The sequence below is a fragment of the Sturnira hondurensis genome, unplaced genomic scaffold (assembly GCF_014824575.4).
Source record: "Sturnira hondurensis isolate 20B ecotype Veracruz unplaced genomic scaffold, ASM1482457v3 Scaffold0016273, whole genome shotgun sequence".
NCBI classification, from domain to species: domain Eukaryota; kingdom Metazoa; phylum Chordata; class Mammalia; order Chiroptera; family Phyllostomidae; genus Sturnira; species Sturnira hondurensis.
The window spans coordinates 538376-564277 of record NW_028088904.1 but is presented as its reverse complement, the minus strand read 5'-3'; the positions used below and the strand labels follow the sequence as shown (position 1 = coordinate 564277).

The 25902-nt window shown below is 38.0% G+C and overlaps 1 protein-coding gene across 1 annotated transcript in view; it reads right to left on the bottom strand.

Annotated features, from left to right (window-relative positions):
• The window catches only part of COG5 (component of oligomeric golgi complex 5), a 385812-nt gene that overhangs the window by 32887 nt on the left and 327023 nt on the right, over window positions 1-25902 (bottom strand). Inside the window, exons 15-18 of the mRNA XM_037065860.1 lie at window positions 23213-23323; window positions 20116-20178; window positions 13052-13155; window positions 986-1223 (exon numbers count right to left, since the gene is read on the bottom strand). Coding sequence (XP_036921755.1) covers window positions 986-1223; window positions 13052-13155; window positions 20116-20178; window positions 23213-23323 — 516 coding nt within the window. The remainder of the gene's footprint in view (window positions 1-985; window positions 1224-13051; window positions 13156-20115; window positions 20179-23212; window positions 23324-25902) is intronic.

Genomic DNA, 25902 nt, shown 5'->3' with positions numbered 1-25902 from the left:
ACACTGAGGAAGCCCCATGTTACATAAAAGTGGGAGGTGCTGCTTTACTGCAGAATGAGCGACTTCACTTTGACTGTGAAGTGTCAAAGATGAGTGATGGCTCTNGCATAGAAATGACATTTCTAGACTAACAGGTATGCAAAGAGCTTAGCTCTCAAAACATCAGGTTATGTACTTGGTTCATTTTTGTGACTCTGTCGGGTGTGAGGGAGTGTCAGGCAACTACCACACTGGTACAAGCATCCTGTCACATCCTTTCCTCTGTGCAGGAAGGATAAACTGAGACTTCCCCACACATACACACAGGCATAAACACAGACATTACAATGCGTTTATCTTTATAAGCAGGGGGATCTGGGAAACCAGATGGATAAGATAAGAGTTTCATGGATACTGCAGCTGAGTAGCGACTACTCCAATAAAGGTACATGAAAGTACCTTTAAACGTTTTTGTTTTTTATCAATTAGGTTTAAATGAATTTCTTTTTCCACGTACTTCAACGCTTTAAAACACCGAGAAATATTTATTTATTTACTCCTTACCCAAGGACATACTTTCATTGATTTTTAGAGAGAGAAGAAGGGGGAGGGAGAGAGAGAGAGAGAGAGAGAGAGAAACATTGAATGGCTGCCTCCTGTACACACCTCAACCGGGGCACCGGGCCTGCAACACAGGTAAACTAAAAAAAGCTGGGGTAGCAATACTTACATCCAACAAAATATACTTCAACACAAAGGCCATAACAACAGACTAAGAAACTGATGAAATAACACCAAAAGGACCAACCCAACAAGAGGATATAACCCTTGTACACATATATGCACCCAGTATGTGCCCTACCGGTAATCAAACCTGAGACATTTTGGTATATGCGGGGTGGCTCCAACCACCTGAGCCACCCGGCCAGCACGGTATTTAGGGTTTTACTTACAGACAGCATTGAGGCTGAAACATTTTCCCCTTTGTAGCTATGCATCAACTTACCTGTGCAAAATCAGCAGCAAGGCGCATTTTTCCACCTTCACCAAGAGGTCTTATGAGACTGGCATTGCGGATGAAAAGTTCAATCGCTCTTTGGGCAATGGCTTCAGTGTTATCAAAGACAAAGTCTGAGCATTCAAAGTGCTTAAAGTAGTCACTCATGACTCTGGAAATGAAACCTTGAAGTTCCTTCATATACAGAGAACAAGGAACATCAGGCTTTCCTGAGCTGGGTAATGACCTGCGAGAGAAAAAACAGCTGATGCACTAAAAGGGACTCTTTGACATTTGTTCCCCTTTCTGCTTATTTCAATACCAAGCATTTTCCCCTTATCATGTAGAAATGGCATTGCTTATTTTTGCTAAGAGTTAAAAGGCATAAAACAATGTTTAAATTATATCCTAAAGGCTATTTTAATAAGAAGTTGAGAAGGTTACTGAAGAAATTGTTAGAATCCATTTACCTAAAAATTGTCGAAAACAAACTAGACAGCCATCTGTCCTGGACAATTCACGTGAGTGCCTTACGCACTTGCTGACCTCTGAGGTCTCTCCCAGCTTTACAACTCTGCACCCACTCACACGTTCTGCCTGGTTAGTGAATACAGAGATTCTGAAGTAGCATTTTACACTTTTTAACAGTAACAAATGCTGTTTTCCCCAAACAAATTCTTGGCAAAGATATTTCTGCTCTGTATCTGATCAGTACAACAGTAGAACTCTGACTCTGAAATTGGTTAGGTAACAAGACACATCGCATGAAATTCTTCCTCCCAGTTGATGAGGCTTGGAAAGGCTTTAATCTGGACCGACACCTAATGCTGGCTGGTGCTCCACAAAAGAGTCTTTATAATTGATAAGTGTTCATAATGGCTTTTTAAAGAATACATGAAAGAATGTGAAGTAGTTATAGAAAAGAAGAGTTAGATCAAAACTAGAAATCACCTAATGTTCAATACTGAATCATTTTAAAAAAATAAGTCACATGTTTCCATATTCTGAGAACGCCAGAGAGAAACTGGCAAGTCTAAAGAACTGACTCAAATACCTAGAGTAAGAGAATGAGGTAAACTAATTTTCAAATATAGCAATGGTTATTACAAGGAGGATACTAATGGAAGGTCTTCTATTTCCAGAGGCAGAGAGAAATAGCGAAAGGAGCCAGAAATTCCAGGCAAGCTCTGGGAGTGCCAGAGACACACAGGGAAAGAGTGAGTTGTATGGATTTAGAGCGAGGGCTACTTTCCTCCTGAGCCCACCCTCCCCCCCACGGTTCCCCCGTTGGGCCCTACCACAGCGCCACACATACACAGCATTAGACTGAAGCACTGCACTAGCTCCACCCTGGGACTCCCAGAGGCCCTGCCCTGCCCAGCTGGCACATGACTGTGCAAGAGGCCAGTGCTGCAGCATTTTTAAAAAAACTCTCAGGGAGTTCTGGGTGGGCTATGGGAGTGCCAGAGGCACACAGGAGAGGCTAGGTGGTGTGGCTCTAGGGCGAAAGCCTTCTTCCAGTAAGCCTGATGGGCGCCACCTTTTCTATGTTCAGCCCTCCCTGCACAAGGCCCAATCTTAATCTGCTTTAGCCTGATTAACTGGGCTGGTTCACCCCTGATGACTCCTGAGACCCCGAGCCACCACAACAATCCTCGGGCCCCAGGCAGATGGTACCCGAGACTTTTGCTAGGTGGCATCAGATCCAGCACTAGTGCTGAGTTTCCATCTGTATTAACCTGGTGAACACCACTAGCCCTCACCTGGTTCCTCCAGAGAACCCATCTCCCACAGCTCATGCATTACCTAAGGCTCTTCTGGTGGCTGAGCTTATCAAGCAGCCGCAGCAGATCTTGAGGTGTCTCAAGCCTTTTGTTGACAGATGTACTTAATACACAGAAACAAATAAGGAGAAGCAGCAAAAGTGGGGAGACAAAGAAACATGCCCCAAATAACAGAACAGAAGAAATCTCTAGAAAAAGAATGATATGAAATGGAAACAAGTAATTTACCAAACATAGACTTCAAAAAAATAGTTACAAAGACAATCAAGAAACTTAGTGAGAATTCCAACAGAATAAAAAATTACATAAAAACTATAAAGAAAGAAACAATCAAAAAGGAAGAATAAAATAACAGAAAGGAAGATAAACTAGAGATAATCAAAATCAGGTTAGATGAAGCAGATGATCAAAACAGTGATTTGAAAGACAAAGTAGGAAAAAATACCCAATCACAGCAGAAAAAGAATTTTTTATATGAGGATATTTTGAGGGACATGTGGGATAGCATCAAACATAACACCAGCATCATAGCGGTACCAGACGAAGAGAGCAAGAAATTGAGAACCTATTTGAAGATAATTGCCTGAAAATTTCCCTAATGGTGAAGGAAAAAGGCACAGAAGTCCAGGAAGCACAGAAAGTCCCAAGCAAGATGAATCCAAAGAGAACCAACCAAGAAACATCATAACTAAAATGGCAAAGGTTATAGACAAACAGAGAATCCTACAGGCAGCAAGAGAAAAACAGTTAACCACAAAGGAGTTCCCATGAGGCTGTCAGCTGATTTCTCAACAGACCAGAAGGGAATGGCATGAAGTATTCAAAGTAATAAAAAGTAAGGATCAGAAACCAAGATTACTCCAGCAAGGCCATTGTTTGAAACTGAAGGTGAAATAAAGAGCTTCTCAGACCAAAAAAAACCCAAACAAACCCCAAAACCCACAAGGAGTTCATTACCACCAAACCAGCACTGCAAGAACTATTAAAGGGAGTCATTTAAGAAGAAATTCAGAGAGAGGGGGGGAAAAAAGATATGCAGAGAGAGAGGAGCTTAGGCATAAAGAATTAAAATGGTAACAAATAATTACCTATCAATAATAATGACCTATCAATAATAACCTTAAATGCAAATGGAGTAAATGCTCCAATCAAAAGACATAGGGTAGCTGAATGGATAAGAAAACATGACCCATGTATAAGCTGTCTACAAGACAGCCATATGAGAACAAAAGATTTACACAGACTGCAAGTGAAGGGATGGAAACAAGATTACATTCATATGTAAACTGAAAAAAGCTGGGGTAGCAATACTTACATCCAACAAAATATACTTCAACACAAAGGCCATAACAACAGACTAAGAAAGTGATGAAATAACACTAAAAGGACCAACCCAACAAGAGGATATAACCCTTGTAAACATATATGCACCCAATACAGGAACACCTAAATATATCAAAAAAAAACTCCCAGTGGACTTCAAGGGGCAGATCTACAACAATGCACTCATAGTAGGGACTTTAATACCCCAGTGATATCAATAGACAGATCTCCCAGACAACAACTCAACAGGGAAAGAGCAATGTTAAATGACACAACGGATCAGATGGATTTAACTAATATTTACAGAACATTTCATTCCAAAACAGCAGAATATATATTCTTCTCAAGGATACATTGAACAGTTTCAAAGACAGACTACATGTTAGGACACTAAATAAGTCCTAACAAATTCAAGATTGAAATCATACCAAGCATCTTCTGTGATAACAATAGCATGAAACTAGGAAATCTATTACTCAAAAAAACAAAACAAAACAAAACAAAAAACAACCAACCTCAACTACTCAATAAAAGAAACTCAAAAACATTTAAACATATGAAGGCTAAATAGCATGTTATTAAACAATGAATTAGTTACCAATGAGATCAGGTGAAAAAATCAAAAACTATCCTGAGACAACTGAAAGTGAACACTTTTCACTGTATGGATCACAGTGAAAGCAGTCTTGAGAGGGAAGTTTATAGCATCCCAGGCCTACCTAAAGAAGACAGAAAAACCTCAAACAAACAATCTAACCTCACACCTGGAAGAATAAGAAAAAGAACAACAAAGCCTAGAGTTCCTGGGTTGGTGTGGCTCAGTGGATTGAGCAAAAGCCTGTGAACTGAAAGAGCACTTGGGCCGATTCCTGGTCAGGGCACGTGCCTGGACTGCACGCTGGGTTCCCTGGTAGGAGGTATGCAAGCGGCAACTAATTGGTGTATCTCTAACACATTGATGTTTCTCTCCCTCTCTCTCTCCCTCCCTTCCTTTCTCTCTAAGAAGTAAATAAATAAAATCTTTAAAAAACCCAAAAGACAAAACTCAGAGTAAGTAGAATAAAGGAAATAATAAAGATCAGAGCAGAAGCAAACGACAGAGGCTAAAAAATACATGTAAAAGACCAATGCAACCAAGAGCTGGTTGTTTGAAAAGATAAATAAAATTGATGAACGCTCAGCCAAACTTGTTCGGAAACAAAGAAAGAGGACCCAAACACATAAAATCAGAAATGAAAGAGATGAAGTAATAATGAACATCACAGAAATACAAAGATAATACTGTGAACAAATATATGCCAACAAATTGGACAACCTGGGTGAAATGGACAAATTCCTAGAAACATACAACCTTCCGAAACTGAATCAGGAAGAATCAGAAAACCCAAATAGACCAGTAACAACTAATGATATGGAAGTAGTAATAAAAAGACCTCCCAGCAAACAAAAGTCCTGGACCAGGGAGCTTCTCAGGCTAATTTTACTGAACATTCAAAGAAGAAATGACACCTATCCTCCACAAACTATGCAAAAAAATTTAAGAAGAAAGACTTTGGACTATTTTATATGAGGCCAGCATTATTCTATCCCAAAACCAGATAAAAAGCCCTGGCTGGTGTAGCTCAGTAGATTGAGTGACAACCTGAGAACCAAAGAGTCTGTGGTTTGAGTCTCAGTCAGGGCACATGCCTGGGTTGAGGGCAAGGTCCTGGTAGGGGGCATGTAAGAGGCAAACCACACGTTGATGTTTCTCTTCCTCTCTCTCCCTCCCTTCTTCTCTCTCTAAAAATAAATAAATAAAATCTTTAAAAAAACAGATAAATTAAAAGAGAAAAAAATTAGGCCATATCCCCAATTCTCATGGATGTAAAAATCCTCAACAAAATATTTGCAAATAAAATCCAGCAATATGTTAAAAACATCATACATCATGATCAGGTGAGATTTATTCCTAAGATGACAGGTTAGTTCAATATCCACAAGTCAATTAATGTGATATACCACATAAACAAAATAAAGGATAAACATCATATGACCATATGAATAGATGAAGAATAGGTATTTGTAAAAGGTGAAAGATTTATACGATCTGAAAAGAAACCACAGTATGGAGAATAAGTATTTGATAAAGTCCATTTTTGATTAAAAAACTCTCAGCAAAGTGGAACAGAGGAAATATACCTCAAAATAGTAAAGGCCATTTATGAGAAACCCACAGCTAACATCATACTCAACAAGGAAAAACTGAAAGCACTTTCCTTAAGATCAGGAATAAGACCAGAATGTCCACTTCCACCTCTCTTCTGTGACACATGGATCAGTGGAACAGAATAGAGAGCCCAGAAATAAACCCACACCTACATGGTCAATTAACATATTACAAAGAAGGCAGGAATATACAATGGGGTAAAGACGGTCTATTTAATAAATGGTGTTGCGAAAATGGGACAGATATATGCAAAAAACGAAACTAAATCACCAACTTACACAACATACAAAATAAATTCAAAATGGATTAAAGACCTAAATGTAAAAGTGAGAATCATAAAACTCTTAGAAGACAATATGGGCATAAAATCCCTGACATTTCTTTGAGCAATCTTTTTGATACATATCTTTGGACAAGGGAAACAAAAACAAAATAAATAAATGGGAGTATATAAAACTAAAATGTTTTTGCACATCAACAAAACAAAAAGACAATCTACTGAGTGGAAGAAGATATTTGCCAATGATACATCAGGTTTCTAGCTAAAATTTATAAAGAATTTACACAACCTAATACCAAAAACACAAACAATCAAGTAGAAAAACAAAAAAAAAGCTTTGGCCAGGGTGGCTCAGTTGGTTGGAGCACCATCCTGTAACCAAAAGGTTCTGGGTTAGATTCCCAGTCAGGGCATGTACCCAGGCTGCAGGTTCGATCCTGGGTCTGGGTACTTGGGATCCCTGGCCTATGTGAAAGATCCCTAGTCTGTGTGAATACACCATGCTACCAATCAATGCTTCTCTCTTGTATCAATGTTTCTCTCTCCCTCCCTCTCTCCTTTCTCCTCTCTCCAAATAAAGCAATAAAAAAAAGTCTTCAGGTGAGGATTAAAAAAAAAAGAACACAGAACCTATACAAATATTACTCCAAAGAGGACATACAGATGTCCAACAGACAGATGAAAAGATGCTCAAGGTCACTAATCATCAGAGAAATTCACATTGAAACCACAATGAGATATCACCTCCCACCTGTCAGAATGGCTGTCCTTGATAAATCAACAAACAAGTGTTGGCACAAATGGGGAGACTGGGGGTAAAAAAGCTGCCAATCTCTGTCATATCTTTTTATACCTTATCAAAAGCACTATTGTTATCTTGATACTACTCTGGAGGATTGTTCCTAGAATTTTAGTCTCATCGGTAGAAGTGATTTTCTTCAGGATTAGAAAATAACATACTAAACAAGTTCTGTAAGCATGTTTTGATATAATTAAAATGATTTATTACACAGAATCTTGAAATATATATGATCAATTCTCATCTGGACTGGAAGCTTGATTTAAATTTACTAAAATACAAAACTTGCTTGGCAATTATTAAAGCTTAATTTTCCAAAGTATGCCAAAACTTTTAGTAAGAGGTTCTCAATTGATAAAGTATAGTAGTAAGTAGTGCAAAAATGTAAGGGTCTTTTACAACGAGAGCCTGCATGCAGAAGTTGAAGACAGACTACAAAGGCATCTGACAAGTGGTGGATGGTCATCTTCTGTCGCCAACGCTTTCAGTGAGTGTGTGTAACTCTCCCTCCCTCGTCCATCTCTTCAAGGACCCAGGGTTCTCCTACTTTACTGCCTTCCCTCCCCTATTTATGGTAATTAAACACAAGTCATTTTATATTAAATAAAAGAATTTCAATCAGTGTACTATGTCATTTACATTTTAAGCTCTAGTTGTGAAAAACAAAACAAAACACAGTGGTCCTATTAAATAGATTTCAACTACCAGGAAACCATATTGAGGATAACTTTTTAAATAGCAAGGAATTCTGGAACTACACTACGGATAAGGTTGGCCTAGAAGGTTAACCTGATTTATTCCTTTTACCTAGAATAAGTGCAGAGGGCTTGGAAGGGCAAGCATTCACTTTTGTTTTTCCAATTGTGTCCCCTGGAGGCTAGCCCTACTATGAAAGCAGTGCCTACTTCCAGAGTAGTTTAATCTAACTTTACATTTCATGTAAGCCACACATAGATGACATGACAATCAGAATTATTAATAACAATATTCCAGAAAGTGGAAATATTATCGCTACAGAAGCAATACTTTACTTTTTAAAAAGATTAAAATTTTAAATTTATTGTTAGAGAGAGACGAAGGGAAGGAGAAAGAGAAACATCAGTCATTTGCCTCCCACATGTCCCCTACAGGGTATCTGGCCCAAAACCCTACAGGGTATCTGGCCTTGACCTGGAATCGAACTGCCAATTTTTCAGTCCACGGGCTGGTGCCCAAACCACCGAGCCACACCAGTCAGTGTAATGGGAGCAACACTTAAGTACAATACAAAGCAACAGTGCCCCACAGTCCTATATTGCCATACATGGAAAACGACTTCAGTAGAATCTCAAATGTCAGCTGTACATGAGAGAGCTGAAATGGAACCATCAAAGACATTTGGGGGAAAAAAATACGGACAGTGTTATACACTGTAAAATAATGCTTCAAACTCATGGCAACCCCAGTAGTTAAAGAACCAATCTGGCTTGCCGGTATTTAAGAAAACTAGTAGGAACATACCTATTTGGGAAACCAACTTTTAATGTTTAATGTGTTATTTGTAGGCATTAGTTTGGGTCACTAATATAATTACTGAAGTAAATATATGACCAGTTTTATAAAATAAGCCTTTAAAATTCACCTCGTTTTTGCTTCCTTTTCAGAGGCACTTCCGATTAGTCTAACTGGAACCTTTCATATCACAATTAAACAAAGTTCATGTCCTCCCAGATACCGGTATCAGCAATATTACAATCCTGCGTCCAAATATTATAGAATATTTTTCTGTAGAATCCACTTTATCCCTCTGTGCTAAGATTCTTACCATTATTAAAAATATAGATTAACATTATCACCCTTCAAAAGATACATTGTAAATTAAATGATATATGACTTAAAAAATTAAAAGAGTGCAATAATCACACAATTTTTTCACAGACTAGTGGCTAGAAATTTAATAAACTAGCTATTCTTTTAAACAACATGAATATAAAGAGAAACAAAGACAGTTCGAAAATAGTAACTAAATATAAACTAGGAATATAAAATATACACTTATATTTAGTTTTTAAATGTTAAACTCTAGAGTGTGGTGTTTTTTTTAAATCACCTTAAGCATATATGAATAATGTGGATGAAAAAAGGTGTTCAGTGGAAAGTAGTATCTATCACAGAGTAAAATGATAATAAATTTCTAACTGTGCAGATCACAGTGGGTAGTCACACCCTTATAACTTTAGTGAAAGGTTTACCTTCACTTCAAGCAAGCCCTGCTCATTGCTACTGTGCACCTAGGTTAACACACCTTTGAAATGGTCCCTTTTCAGACTCCTCCAGAGAACACACAATCTTAACTACTCTGCAATTCCCTCCTCAAGTTCCTTCCTGCAACCTCCATGTAATCTTCCTTAAATTCCCTACATAAGGCCCTGGCTGGTGTAGCTCAGTGGATTGAGTGCGGGCCTGTGAACCACATGATCGCGGTTTGATTCCCAGTCAGGGCACATGCTTGGGTTGCAGGCCAGTTTTCAGCAAGGGCCAGTTCCCTGCAAGGGATGCAGGAGAAGCAACCATACACTGATGTTTCCTTCCTCTCTCCTTCCTTTCCCCTCTGAAGATAAATAAATAATAAAATATTTTTAAAAATTCCCTACATAATTTCACATGCATAAAAGAAACTGCAGACTTCTAGCCAAGATGGAAGGTGTAGGTGGAAACACTGTGCCCCCTCCCAAAACTAAATTTAAAGACAGCAAAGTTTTAGAAACAAAAACGTAGCCAGAACAGTGAAAACTGAACTGTATGGAAGTCTAACCAACAACAACGAACCACACAGCCAGACCAGTAAGAGGGGCAGAGTTGGCGGCGGAGTGGGGTCAGGCTGGAAAGAGCCTTTGGTCCAACCAACCCAGGAGCGGAGGCAGAGACAGCTGGTGGATCCCAGGCGTGGGGTGGCAACGGGCGGACCCAGTGAGGGCGCAGGGTGGCTGACTGACTGTGGTCACACATTCTCGCGCAGATAAACCAAGAGAAGGAGCGCGAACAGTAAGACAGATTGCTGGGGCCTAGCCTGAACAGTGAGACAGACTGCTCAGGCTAGGCCCCAGCAATGGGAATTAGAGCCTGAAAGCACTAACTGGAAAGACTTTCTTGGGGTCGAGGGGCTGGGAGAGGTTTCCAGGTTCACAGAGAGTTCGCTGGAGAGAGCCACAGGGTCCTGGAGAGTAAATGGGCCCACACATCCAGGAACCAGCACCAGAGGGGCCCAATTTGCTTGTGGGAAATGGCAGAGGGGGCAGAAATCTGAGAGAGAGCAGAGTGGAGCAAAGCGCCATTTTTTCCCCTCTCTGACCCCGCCCCCACATACAGCATCACAGCCCAGCAACTGGGTCGCCCGGCCCTGGTGAACACCTAAGGCTCCGCCCCTCATACCTAACAGGTGAGAACAGACCAAACATTATGACTCAAGAACGGCTCAAAGCTCCAGAGCCTATAATTCTAAGTGACCAAGAAATAACCAAACTTTCAGATGCACAGTTCAAAATACTGGTGATCAGGATGCTCACAGATTGGTTGATTTTAGCCACAAATTAGAGGAACATATGAAAGCTAAGCTGACTGAAATGAAGGGAAATGCACAGGAAACCAATAGTGATGGAAAGGAAACTGGGACTCAAATAAGGGAGTGGACCAGAAGGAAGAAAGAAACAACCAAACAGAAAAGAAGGAAGAAACAAGAATTCAAAGAAATGAGGAGAGGCCTAGGAACCTCCAGGACATCTTTAAACGTTCCAACATCCGGATTATAGGGGTACCAGAAGGAGAAGAGGAAGAGCAACAAGTAGAAGAGGCATTTGAACAAACAATAAAGGAGAACTCCCCCAGTCTGGCAAAGGAAATAGACTTCCAGGAAATCCGGGAAGCTCAGAGAATCCCAAAGAAGTTGGACTCAAGAAGGAACACACCAAAGCACATCATAATTGCATTAGCCAAGATTAAAATGAAGGAGAGAATTCTAGAAGCAGCAAGAGATAAGGGCACAGTCACCTACAAAGGAGTTCCCATCAGACTGTCAGCTGATTTCTCAAAAGAGACCTTACAGGCAAGAAGGGGCTGGAAAGAAGTATTCCAAGTCATGAAATCCAAAGACCTACAGCCAAGATTGCTCTATCCAGCAAAGCTTTCATTTAGAATGGAAGGGCAGATAAAGTGCTTCTGAGATAAGGTCAAGTTCAAGGAGTTCATTATCACCAAGTCCTTACTATATGAAATGTTAAAGAAACTTATCTAAGAAAAACAAGATAAAAAATACGAACAGTGAAAAGACAGCAAACTCACAGTTATTAACAACCACACCTAAAACAAAAGCAAACTAAGAGGACAGCTAGATCAGGAGTGGAACCATAGAAATGGAGATCACATGGAGGGTTAGCAACAGGGTAGTGGGAGGAGGAGAAGGGGGGAGAAGGTACAGAGAATAAGTAGCATAGACAGTAGGTAGAAAATAGACAGTGGGGAGGGCAGGAATACTATGGGAAATACAGAATCTAAAGAGCTTGTGACACATGGACATGAAAGAAAGGGGGGAAATGGTGGGGGAGGGGAGTGAAGGGGTGGAATGGGACAACTGTAATGGCATAATCAATAAAATATATTTTTAAAAAAGAAAAAGAAACTGCAAACTGTTATTCTTAGGAGCATTTATCTCAGTCTGTAGAGATCTTGCTTTCAGGTGTATCCTCAGTTTGGCTCCAATAAAACCTAAAAAACTATATGTTTTGATATTAGCATTGATTTTAGAGAGACAGGGAGAAAGGGAAAGAAAGATGCATCAATGTGAGAGAGAAACATTGATGGCCCGACTCATAATACACCCCGACCCCGGATCAAACACGCAACCTAGGTATGTGACCTGACCAGGAACTGAACCCCAATCTTTTGATATATGGGACAATGCTGGACCCAACCAAGCCACACTGGACAGGGTTCAAATGCATTTTAACAAAAGGTGTATATATTTTATTGTCTTACATTGACAATAACTATTCCAAATTCTCCATGAACAGCTTCCTAACACACTGAGTCAAACCATTTTACTCAGCTTAAAAGAGACTGCAGTAAACACTGGGTTAGGAACTATGATTCTTATTCTCAAGATAATATCATGAGGATAAGCAGTATACATATGGAACAGCTATGGAGTAATATCAAAATGTTTATGGTGGGGTGTAATATGACCAGATTAGACTACCACAAAACTCTGAGAAAGGAAAGTTACTCTGGGAGGGGTTGGGCAAGAGCCTGCTCTCAAAGCCAGAGCAGGATTTGGATTTTATACAAGAAAAACCATGCCTATGCCAGAGCTCAAGTACAAGGCATTTGTGAAAAGTAAAGACAGAGATAAAATGGGAAAGGCAAGATGGTACAGACTATAGAGGTTCTGCAATGCCAAGCTGAGTCCTGCAGACTTGAACGATTCTATGTTTCAATGATAGGAGAGAAATGATGAAAACAGCAACTGAAAACAATTTCATCTGCTAATGGTGATCACCACGAATAAAGTAGGAGAAGGCTGGAGGCCAACCCTGTCACAAGAGGAACAAGCCCCAGATTTCAGGAGACTTAAGGGAGTAGGAGTGGAGAAGGAAATGAAAATCAAATGCACTAAAGGTTAGTGAAAAGTGTGGGTTGAAGTTATTACCCAGAAAAATCTTCTTGATGCATGGTGATGATTATGGCCTCGATAGCATCTGCCACTGAAGTCAGTAGGGGCTGCACCGCATTTCCCATTAGAACATGGATCGTCTGCAAAGGGGAAAAAAGGAAGGACAGGCAAAATTAAAGAAGACTAACAAAGAAATATGAGCAGCTCTTCGACTAAAAATTTTTATATCATGTCAAATTCAAACTATACACAGTTTAACTGTAATAATTCAACAGAATTGTGGTCCTCTCCCTACCTGCTATCAAAAATGACTTTTAAAGTTTACATTTGTAGATGGCACTAAAACATTTTAACGTCCCATTCCTCTCATATTTTTAAAAGTTTAATGGTCAAATGAGCCACTGGAAAAAGGAAAAAGAGAGGAGTAGTGCCAGGAAAGTAAACATCAAATGACCACATTTTTTTTTTTATTTTTTGATTTCTGAGGAATGAATTAAGACCAAAACTGATTCTTCAAAACTAGAACGACATCATATGCTTGTACCCAGAGTAAATATAATATTGTGGTGATTCGTACAGGGCAGAACAGTTAAATGCTTCCTGAGTTAGGTTTCAATTTACAATTTCACAGCAGTGATTCTCAACCAGGGACAATTTCGTCTCCTCATCTGAAAATGTTTGGAGACACTTTTGGATTCAGGAAAAAGTAAAGGTTTAAATTCAGGAAAAATCCTTGTGATTTAGACAGGATACGGCAGACTAAAGGCAGGAGGTCTCAGTAGCTGTATAAATGCAAAACAGTGGGCACCTGAACCAAATTAGAGGCAGAAGAAATAAGGATGAGGACACAGGATGAAGACACTTTGAAAAGAGAATCAAATTTCCATTTGTTTTTGTTCATATTTTTTATTACTATAATGAGATTTCCGACTATTTTTCTATTATTAGCACTTTTTTCTTTACCTCACTGATGTAATCACATAATAATTATTGAGTCGGGGGTCATCTCAGGTTAGACAAGTTACCAGGATAGGGGTCTGGCCCTGAGTGGGGCTGCCTAAGGCAAGCTGCAGTGTGTGGGTTCCTGACTTCATGTAGGAAAGATTTCTCAACATGAATCTAGGCGACTGTGAGGGTACATTTATTAAAGCTGGGGACAGTAAGACAAGGAAAGGCTTACCACAGAGGAAGCACAAGGAGAGCCTAGGCTGGGCTGCCTGAGCTCACTGGGCAGTCAGGGAAGAGGGGGATTTGGGGACAGGTTCAGGGGATTAGCCTGGGACGAGCTGCCAGCTGCCCACTGAGATGTGTGCCTGTGAAGCAAAAAGTGGGGGAAGACGACAGAAAAAGGAATGGCAGGGGCTGCTCCCCAGAGGGAGACTGCAGTGTCCTGCGTCTTGAGGCTTTTCTCTTTCTTGCAGGTGGGAATCTTAGGGGAAGTCTCAGGGGAGGGTTTCAGCAAAATATTCATCAGTTTTCCAGGTGTGCCCTTTCAGGGTCATGGTCCCCACTGATTGGCCAGTCACAGGGTGTGGGATCTTTAGTCATTGCAGTTGGCCCTGGCATTGCCCACCTGATTTTGCAGCTTGTCTGGGACTGGAGCTGAAACACAACTGAGGCCTAGATGTTAACTCCAGGGAGGAAAGGCCAGGGGAGGAGAGGCTGCCTGGGGGAGAGGTCCTTGTTTTCCCAGTTCTGCCCCCTGCCAAGCACTGGGGGCCTTCTACCCTGGTGAGGATCTGCCCCTGACTGTAAACTGCTCCTCCATTGTGTGGAGCTGCCTGCCTCAGTTTCCCTATTTCACTTTCCAAGGAATTTTTCTAGCTTCTCACTATCCTGTCTCAGACAGATGTTGATTGTCTTTTCCCATGAGAATGGTACCATTTTCTAGCTTTTTGTTTATGTAGTGATTTTAAGATATCCTGGACATTGTGTACACAGCGTTTTTAAATATTGTTCCTGAGTGTTGATGTTTCTTCAGCAGTTAATTAGCTTGATTAGAGCCAGTTCGTACACTGACACACCTGTAGTTAGTTGGCTATGCCTTACGTCTCGATTCAGTTCCTTAAGCCTTACTTACAAAAACCACTTTTGGTTTGCTCTGCACATGCATGGTTGATGAGTCAAATTAAGACTAGTGGGGAGCTGGAACAGAGAGCCAGATATTCACCTCCCCTGGCTCTCTCCTTTCTGAGGTTTGTCTCCCACTTTTCAGCAGCTTTCCCCTTGTTCCTTTGACCTGCAAATCTACTGGTTTTGCTTTGTTTTTTTCTCCGAGTTTGAGCCAACCAGCCTTGCCTCTCCGGTGACTGTAGTCATCCTTAGAGCCAAGTCACAAAAAATGGAAAACACGCTCTGCGTGTTGCCTGCTCTGGATTTCATACCCTCTAAAACCACCCACTTTCCTTCCATCTCCACCTTTCGTTGTGGGTGTTTTTTTCCATACTTATTTGCAAGAGGATGTGTAGTTAGGACTGACTGCTTTATACCACAGTAGGAAACCAACCCTTCTTGAAATCTTCTTGTCTGTTTCTTTCTGCCATGCTCTAAGGGAAATTTACAACTTTAAGTGTTTATTTTGGGGAAGAAGAGTTCTAAAAACCAATGGTATATGGTCTCAAAATTCTTTTTTAAAAAAGACAGAGAAAATACAAAGTAATCAGAAGGTAATAAGACGAAAGTAGAAATCAATGAAATAGGAACATAAACAATAGAAAAAATTAATAAAGCCAAAAGTTGGTTATTTGAAAAGATCAATGAAATTGATAAGCTCCTAGCTATACTAATGAAGAAAAAAAGGAGAATACAAATCAATATAAAAAATGAAAAAGAGGTTATCACTATAGGTCTAAAAGGACTATGAGAATATCATGTCCATAATTCTGATAATTAGAGAACTTAGAAGAATAAATAAACACCTAAAAGTCACAAAGTATCAAAGCTCACTCAATAAATAGATAATTTGAATAACTCTTTATCTGTTATACAAATTAAATGTGTAGTTATAAACTTTCTATTCCTACAAAGAAAACCACAAAACTAGATAGCTTTACTGGTGAATTCTACTAAGCATTTAAAGGATAAAAACAGTATGAATTCTACACAAACTCTTCCAGAAAACAGAAGAGGGGGAAACATTTCCAAACCTAATTACTGAGGCCAGTATTAACTTTATATGAAAAACAAACAAAGAGTTTCAAGAAAACTATATACCAATACCCCTTATGATTATAGATATAAACATCTTTAATAAAAATTAGGTAACTCAAATCCAGGAATACATAAAAAGGGTAATACATTATGACCAAGGTTGGTTTGATATTTGAAAATAAATTCCTGTATTTTATTAACAGAATAAAGGAGTAAAAACATATGATCACTTCAACAGATACAGAAAAAGCTACTCAGTGAAACAATACCATTTATAATAAAAAAGTTTCAATAAACTAAAAATAGAAGGGAACTTGCCTACTCTGATACACACCATCTAAAAAACCTACAGCTAACATCACACCTCACACAGCCCAACACGGAGTGCTGCTCCCATCAAGGTCCACTCTCACCAGCCCCAGTGAAGACTGTACCAAAGGCCATGGCCAGTGAAACCAGGCATTAAAAAGCAGGCATAAAGGCCAGAAAGCAACAAATAAAACTGTCTATATCTGCATGTAATATGATGGTTTACCCAGAAACTTTTATAGCTGGATGAAGGGTCCCACTCAGGGAAAATATAAAACAAGAAGAGAAGAGAGCACCTTGGGGACACCTTTATTTTGAGGATGGCTAGAAGATTAATAACTATCAGAGGAGACTGAGGAAGGAGAGTAACTTATATTTTAGAAGCTCTTTATAAAGCAGAGAATTGTGTCATATATTTTTTTTAAAATTTACCTAAAATAATTAAGAGTACAAAAATAATGAAGCCTTAGCAGTCTGGAATATTCAATTATATAGAACATCAAGACTTCACAATAAGGGAGAAATGATGAATTGTCATATATAAACTTAGCAATATAACTACTATGTATACCTGATAATCACAGTAATAAACCGATCAGAATTACTGGGCCAAGGTATTTAAATGGTACTAATAGTGAAGGGGGTTATAAAGAAATGACACAAAGTGCACAGTCAGTAATTGTGCCATTCATGACACACTGAATAATGCTTGTAACAGGAGATGTTGAGCTTTAAGCCTAAAGTAACCTTTATTTTTAGAAAAAATCTCAACATGATAGAGAAGAAAAGACTATCATGTGTCTTTACCTATATTTTCAGTAAATAAGTAAGCTTAATGTCTTCTCTATCAAATGATAAAAGCATACGGATCTGTTGGTTCTTGGGCTGCTGTCCTTCAGAAATCATATCACTTTGTTTCTAATTCAAAGTGATGTAGTAAGTTTGCTACAATTTTATGAAATGCATTTTTATGACAGTCTTTTGTAAAAGTCAGTGGGTTTTGTTAGTTTTTACTTAATATATCATAATGATTTTTAAGATTTAACTGAAAAGCAAAGTAAAACTTTCATTGATAAGCAATTAAGTCTCTAATTATCAGGGACACTGCAAGATGGCCATGAACTAACTGTTACTCTTCTCTGACCCAGTTCTCAAGGGCAAAACTGGTGCTGCTTCAGCAAAGCGCAGCACCCAAACACAAGAGACACTGGTCCTGGTGGGCAAAGCTCAGAGTGAGGGCTGGGGCCCAAGATCAAGGCAATGTCCCTGTACTGACCTCAACTCCCAGCCCAAAGTGATTAATACAAGGAAACCTTTGCTGCATGTTTTAATACAGATACAGAGAATCCACCCTATACTGAATTGCTCTCTGACAAATTTCCATTTTTAAATTGTCTAGGAAGTTTTTATCATTAGGCAAAAGGTAGGCACTCTGTCTTAACCTACAGAATAATTTTCTTAATTAAAATATGAGTTGCAATCATTAGGGGCCAAACAATCTGTTTAGTGAATCACTACCAGAATATTTTATTTATTATTTTTATTTTTAGATTTTATTTATTTTTAGAGAGAGGGGAAGGGAAGGAGAAAGAGGGAGAGAAACATCAGTGTGCGGTTGCCTCTCAAGCGCCCCCTAGTGGGGGGACCCAGCCCACAACCCAGGCATGTGCCCTGACTGGAAATCCAACCAGTGACCTTTTGGTTCACAGGCCTCCACTCAATCCACTGAGCTACACCAGCCAGGAAAGAATGTTTTAAAAAGTAATATATGAGTATAAAAAATAACACATTGCCTCACAAAAAATGAGAAAAAGTATTTGTCTTGTGAAACCTTTGTTTTAATTATGGAAATGTGCACAGTTGTATAGTCTATATATATGCAATTACCTATGTTTATACATGTTTTTAAATGCATATGTATTATGTATGGGGTGACAAAGTAAAAAGTATTTCTTGTCTTGGGTAGTAATCAAAAAATGTTTGACAGCTACTGCTAGAACGTAAGAAAAAAAACATGGAACTACAGAAAAGAAAATTACATGTATTTCCTATTTGGGAGCAAGAATATTAAGACCCTTTGGTTTGTCATACTCACCTGATTTTATAGTGTTTTCATTTTTTTATGTTCATTAATAAATTGGACAATTCTTACTAAAAACTATTATTTAATTATGGCAGCTTTAATAATATTTTATCATCACAAGATGAGCACAGTGAGCAAAGGAAAAAGATAAAACATCCAAGAACACTTTCCATATGCTGGAGGAACACAGACCGTCTCCTCTTACCCTCATATCTGAATTTAGTGTCCTGAAGTTTTGGGGCCCATTAAATCCCCACCCAGGTCGCTTATGAATAGTATTTGACCTCGGAAGTTCCCTTTTCCTTTAGGATTTTTGACACTGTCCTCTCCCAATGTTCTTCCTCACTCTCTTTCTTTGTGTGCTCTTTACTCTCTGAATATAAATGTTTCTCAATGGAGTTTGTTCGTGGTCTCTGTGTGTGTCTTTGTCTCTCTTTATAACTCTATCCAAGTGATTTAAATCCAACCTAAATATAAACTTAGCAATATAATCACAGTTGACATGAATTATTTTTGTGTCGGTGTATTATACTATTTTGTAGATGGAAACCAAGGGAAGTGAAAACTTATGAACTTGTCTGAAGGTCATACAGCTAGGTTACAGTAAAAATAAGACACATATAAAGGTTGTTTGGCTCCAGAGTCTTTACCATATGGCCTTACTTACTTAGTTAATGAAGGAATGGATGACAGTGCCAAGGCACAGTAGACATGATTCTTTTGAGTCAGTGAGGTCTAGGTTTACCAGCTACTATGACTTTGAGAAAGTTATTATTTGTAAGTTCTATAAAATGGGAATAAAAATACATAAGTTTTGTACTTCCAGTGCTGTAATGTTTCAACCAATCGCATGTGCCTGGCAAGTAGCAGGTGTTAAAGGGTATCTATTACTATCATTAGAATGAATGATTTGCCTTTTTTTAAAGGGTTACTAATGTAAACTACATATGACTGAATCTCATACCAACATTATTTTTATTAACCTTCCTTGTAGTAGAAAGGGGGAATATTTATGTTAATTTATTTAAAAAGAGGGGGAGGGAGGTTTGTCCTGGTTTCACACCTTACGGACACATATTAGAGTTTCTCAGCCTGGGCGCTATTGACCTCTGGGCCCCATGGTCTCTGCGGTGGAAGCTGGCCTCTGCATTGCAGGACGGGTCTCAGCACCCTGGACCAGAGGCACCCCTCTCCGAGTGTGGCAACCAAAACACCTTCAGAAACTGTTAAATCAACCTGGTGGAGAAGCACTGCTTTACTAGGATAATTCTTGGCTGTGCTGCCTTAAGATACAGTGAATTTTCTTGCTTCTCTTGCTTATTGTACAACTATTATAAGTAGAACACAATCTGTGGACCAACAGACTCTATTTTTAAATTCTAGAAAATATAAACATACATGTATCCTCCTCTTTGGGGTAAATATCAACATTCTACTTTTGGTATATGTAAAGGATTCTGAATTATTTTTAAAATGTGACATCTCCCACTCATCCTAACAAATAACTCTAAAATCCACTATGATCTACAGACTCAAAGATTAAATTAAATAATTTTACCTTTAGTGCTGAAATTATAGTTTGCTCAGCTGCTGGTGGGAATGAGCTCTGAGTAGAAACCACCTAAAACAAAGTTTTGATCCAGTTATACTCTTGCTTAAGCTATTTATTTTTATAAATACTAATTTTGACCATAATATGATAACGCTATTTCCACAAGCCACATATAAAACAGTATCCTTATTTTATAGCATCTCATAAATGTTTTAAAAACTCATTAGTATTTATTGGTTAAATAGTTGAAAATACTTTCTTTTTTTTATAAAGATTTTATTTATTTATCTTTAGAGGGGAAGGGAAGGAGAGAGGAAGAGAAATATCAATGTATGGTTGCCTCTCATGCGTCCACTGCTGGGAACTGGCCTGCAACCTAGGCATGTGTCCTGACTGGGAACCGAACTGGTGACCTTTTGGTTTGCAAGCCCATGCTCAATCCACTGAGCTACACCAGCCAGGGCAGAAAACACTTTCTTGTATCAAGCAAGTATATACTCAAATAATCAAAACATTAAGAATTCTTGGCCCTAGCTGGTGTAGCTCAGTGGACTGAGCATTGGCCTGTGAACCAAAAAGTCACCAGTTTGGTTCCCAGTCAGGACACATGCCTGGGTTGTAGGCTGGTTCCCCAGTAGGGGGCACTCAAGAGGCGACCACACCTTTATTTAATTATTTAAATAAATTTAAATAATTAAATTTATTTTTAATTTTATTTATTAAAAATAAATAAAATCTTAAAATAAAGAATATAAAGAGCTAGCTGTTTTTATTCACGTTACATAGGTTTTAATGATAAAGTTTTAACTTGAAAAGGCCAGTCTAAAACCATATTTACATATTTCTTTAAAAAAACTAACTTTTCTAAGTTGACTGTAATTTTCAACATTTAAAAACCACCAATGTCAAACACTCCCTTTTTTACAAATCAATACAAACATTATGAAAATTATGAAAGTATCAATAGAGACATTTAAATCAGGTTAAATAAACACAACCTTTCATTGCTTGGGGTGCTTTGGGGTAATAATTAAAGAAAATGGAGAGCCCTGGCTGGTGTAGCTCAGTGGATTGAGCACAGGCCTGCGAACCAGAGGATCACGGTTTGATTCCCAGTCAGGGCACAAGCCTGGATTGCAGGCCAGTTCCCTGCAGGCCAGTTCCCAGCAGGGGATGCACAAAAGGCAACCATACATTGAAGTTTCTCTCCCTCTCTCCTTCCCCTCTAAACATAAATAAATAAATAAATAAATAAAATCTTTAAAAAGAAAAAAAAAATGGAAAACACCTTATTCATTGTTTTTATTTACTTTTGTTTGTTATTTATTTTTTTGAGATTCACCTGATAATAACTATTTATTTATTTATTTACTTACATATTTATTTTTAGAGAGAGGAGAAGGAAAGGAGAAAGAAAGGGAGAGCAACATCAATGTGTGGTTGCCTCTCATACTCCCCCCTACTAGGAACCTGGCCTGCAATCCAGCCATGTGCCCTGACTGGGAGTCAACCGTAATTGTGTGGTTCGCAGGCCTGCGCTCAATCCACTGAGCCACACCAGCCAGGGCTGATGATAACTCTTTAACATATATTTTGCTTAATGTGTGAAATGTTCATTTTTAGAAACCTCTACTTGATAAAAGGACTTGTTAAAAAGTTTAGTAAGTAAATAATAGTCACATAATTTCTCTAAAATACCATTTAGCATATTAACGCCCATGTTACAGGTGAAATTTTAAAGAGCATCATCTAACCTTTATAGCAACATTCAGGCTTCTAAATATTTATCTCCCTACCTTCTAAACACTTTGAAGATGATTTATAGAGAGTAATCACAAGCTACTCAAAGGTCAAAGATGGGCTGAAAGTGCTTTCCTAGCTATTAACGTTCATCTTATACCTAATACACCAAAGCAAACAAGTTAAAGTTCAGTCATTTTTTTCAAACTGGCAAAAAGAATATATATATATATATATAGTACAATAGTCATCAATGATTATATTATAACAATTTAGTTTTACTGCAGCTCCTCCCATTTTTAGTGCAAAAATGGAAGCTTTTTGGCATGTTGGGGGGCTTAGCATTCTCACTCTGTAATCAGCTTTGTCTAATTTACTACCAACCACATGATACCATATTATGTTTTTAATAGGAACAAAACAGGTGATTTACCCTTAAGTCATTAGTTTAATAAACTTGATTAGAACAACCAAACTTGAGAATCTACAGTTCATGTGTTTTAAACTCAATGTACAGACAAAAAGTCACATAAACAGTAAAGGCCAGGGTCAAACACTATAAAGAGTTAAATCTTCAGATTATTTTACAATCATGTTTTCACCGTAATCTTTTGCAAAATTAAATAACTCATAAATTATCTAACTTGAGACGAGAAAAAACAAAAAACTTGAAATTAAGTGAATGTGAAACACCGAGAAAGGTTACCTTGGTTACTGACTGGTGCAACCTAAACAGGGAATTCACGACAGCCACATTTCTTCTTTGCCCTTCAGTAAGAGGCCCGATCACCTGACTGGCATCTCCTTNTCTTATACCTAATACACCAAAGCAAACAAGTTAAAGTTCAGTCATTTTTTTCAAACTGGCAAAAAGAATATATATATATATATATAGTACAATAGTCATCAATGATTATATTATAACAATTTAGTTTTACTGCAGCTCCTCCCATTTTTAGTGCAAAAATGGAAGCTTTTTGGCATGTTCGGGGGCTTAGCATTCTCACTCTGTAATCAGCTTTGTCTAATTTACTACCAACCACATGATACCATATTATGTTTTTAATAGGAACGAAACAGGTGATTTACCCTTAAGTCATTAGTTTAATAAACTTGATTATAACAACCAAACTTGAGAATCTACAGTTCATGTGTTTTAAACTCAATGTACAGACAAAAAGTCACATAAACAGTAAAGGCCAGGGGTCAAACACTATAAAGAGTTAAATCTTCAGATTATTTTACAATCATGTTTTCACTGTAATCTTTTGCAAAATTAAATAACTCATAAATTATCTAACTTGAGACAAGAAAAAACAAAAAACTTGAAATTAAGTGAATGTGAAACACCGAGAAAGGTTACCTTGGTTACTGACTGGTGCAACCTAAACAGGGAATTCACGACGGCCACATTTCTTCTTTGCCCTTCAGTAAGAGGCCCGATCACCTGACTGGCATCTCCTTGTGTGGACAGCTGTAAGAGTTCAACACAAAAAGACATTACCAAAATGATACTCCACATTTAACTGGGGGGGAGGGGACCACTGCCCCTCTGACAGAATGTTAACTGGAAATAATTCAAGTCAAGCTTTAGACTTTAGGCACAGCAGGAGCCTCTGCAGAGGTAAAACCACGGATATGGAGACAAGCTTGCACAGGAAGAACATCCGTTATCAGTACACCATCGCTGATGGACTTCTGAGGCAGCTGTGACCCAAAAGCACAGGAAGAGTTGCTATTTTTATACAACAGCATAGTACTTCTAGGGAATACTTTCTGACAATTGTCAAAGAAGAAGGGAGAGAGGAAAGAACAAAAATAAACCCATATCCTATGCAGATTTGGTTGTCATCATAATATTCCTATGAAATGAGTGATAAAGAGGGTATTACTCTTATTTTTTATGTTGATAGATTAAAAACAATTTAGGAAGGAAGTTGACTAAGATTATACTGTGTGTGGATGATTAGTAGAAGTAGTATTAGAACTTTCTACTCCGGACCTTTAATTCACTTCTAAATGAAAGTTTTAGGGAACAGAGAATGGAATGTTTTACTGAGCTAAACTAAAACTATTGTAGGTCAATTTAAGGGAAATAATCCACATACAAACCATTCTCATATTGATCAGATTTTAATCCATTCCTCTAAAAGAATTATTATTTAAAGGTAAATTAAACTTGATCAAGACAGACAAAACATTGTGAAAGTAACCATGAATGTGGATGCAGATGTCAAATACATGAAAAACTGGCCTTTTAGGAGAATTCCTAAATGAGCCAAATAAATTGGGAGAAAAAGAAATACTATTTTTTAATCTTTCCTTTTATAAACATACATACATATATTTTCAAAATTAAACTCAATTACCACTTTATCAATTCCTACTGTGGTAATAAAATACAATTAAAAACATCAAAAATTGCAATTAAAATAAAAGGAATAATCTTTTGTTAAAGTTACAATCCATGATAATGGCTATTAATTCAACATAAGGGTTTTTGACATTAGGTTAAACAAATCTAATTTAATTTCACCTTTTCTAATGGACATAGTCACCAACTTGCAATCAAGCTGTGTTCTAAATGATCATTTGTAAAGTTAGCAGTCTGAAAAACGCCATAGTGTCCTTACAGCATGTAGATTAAAAATTAACTATTAGATTCTCGGAAGGGCCCATAAAATCCAGTTTAACTTCTAAATGGCAAACTGGTACTAACACAACACAAGCTCTGCGCCCTGTGGAACAGCAGACGATGCAGGCTCCGTGCTGGGATACAGGTGGGAAAGGCCCCCGAAGAAGCCACTGCGGAGATCACAGTGGCCGTGGGCAATGGCATCTGTGGTTGTAGAAGATGTGAGGGTCAGATGCCAAGTACAATTACATTTATAGGGTGTTCAAAAGTTATCAGTTCTATAACATAAGGAAAACAAAACAAAAAGTTATCAGTTTGAGATATACAATGAAAACAACTGATCTCCCTTACTTCTCAAGATTCTCTCCAATTTTGAAGAACTACTAAAGAAATGGGAAGGAGAAAGAATTTTTTTTGTTACCTTACTTCCATTTATTTTATGTATTCTGTATTTAATGAAGAAAAAGGCTGGCTGCTAGAAAAAGGAGGAGATAATCTTATTACTGAGGAATGATCATATTTTTAGGTGTTAAAAGCATAGAAAAGGAACATTTCATAACCACTGGAATGCTATAATCAAAAATACAGATAATAACAAAGTTGGCCAGGATGTGAAGAAACGGAAAGCCTCATACTTTGCTGGTAGCAACGTAAAATGAAGGAATTGCCTTGGAAAAAAGTCTGGCCACTCCTCAAATACAAACACAGCAGGACGGAACTCAACAATTCAACCTTAGTTATATACATAAGATAAATGATAACACATGACCACACAAAAAACTGCATATAATGTTCATAGCAGCATTATCCATAATAACCAAAAAGTTTTCAATACCTAATTAATGAATGGATAAATAAAATGTAGCATATCCATACAATGGAGCCTAACCCAGCAATAAATAAATAAGCTAACAAATAAATAAATAAATAAAATAGGAGCAAGACTCTGATACATGCTATAACATGAATGAACCTTGAAAACACTGTATGCAAACAAAGGCAGTCACAAAAGGCTACATATTAAATGATTACATTTATATGAAAATTCAGAATAAGCAAATTCAAAGAGACAGAAAGGAGATTAGTGAAGGATGACAAGAAAGGGGATGGGCCAGGGCCTGATTGCTAAGTAGGAGAGTCTGATGCTGTGGTGATGAAGTGTTACAATTTTGACTATGAATATACTAAAAACCATTACACTGTATATTTTAAATGAGTGACTTACATTTTGATAAAGCTGTGCTTAAAAACATATAGAAAGAATTCCCAGACTTCAAGGTTACTGATGGAAACTTTGAGAGCCTTGTGAAAACTTAAGTTAAGATGGCTGTTATATAGATCCAGAAAGTTATATGAATAAAATACTAGAGGAGAAAGATACTGATAATATAAAAGAACTAAAAATGAAATACTACTAT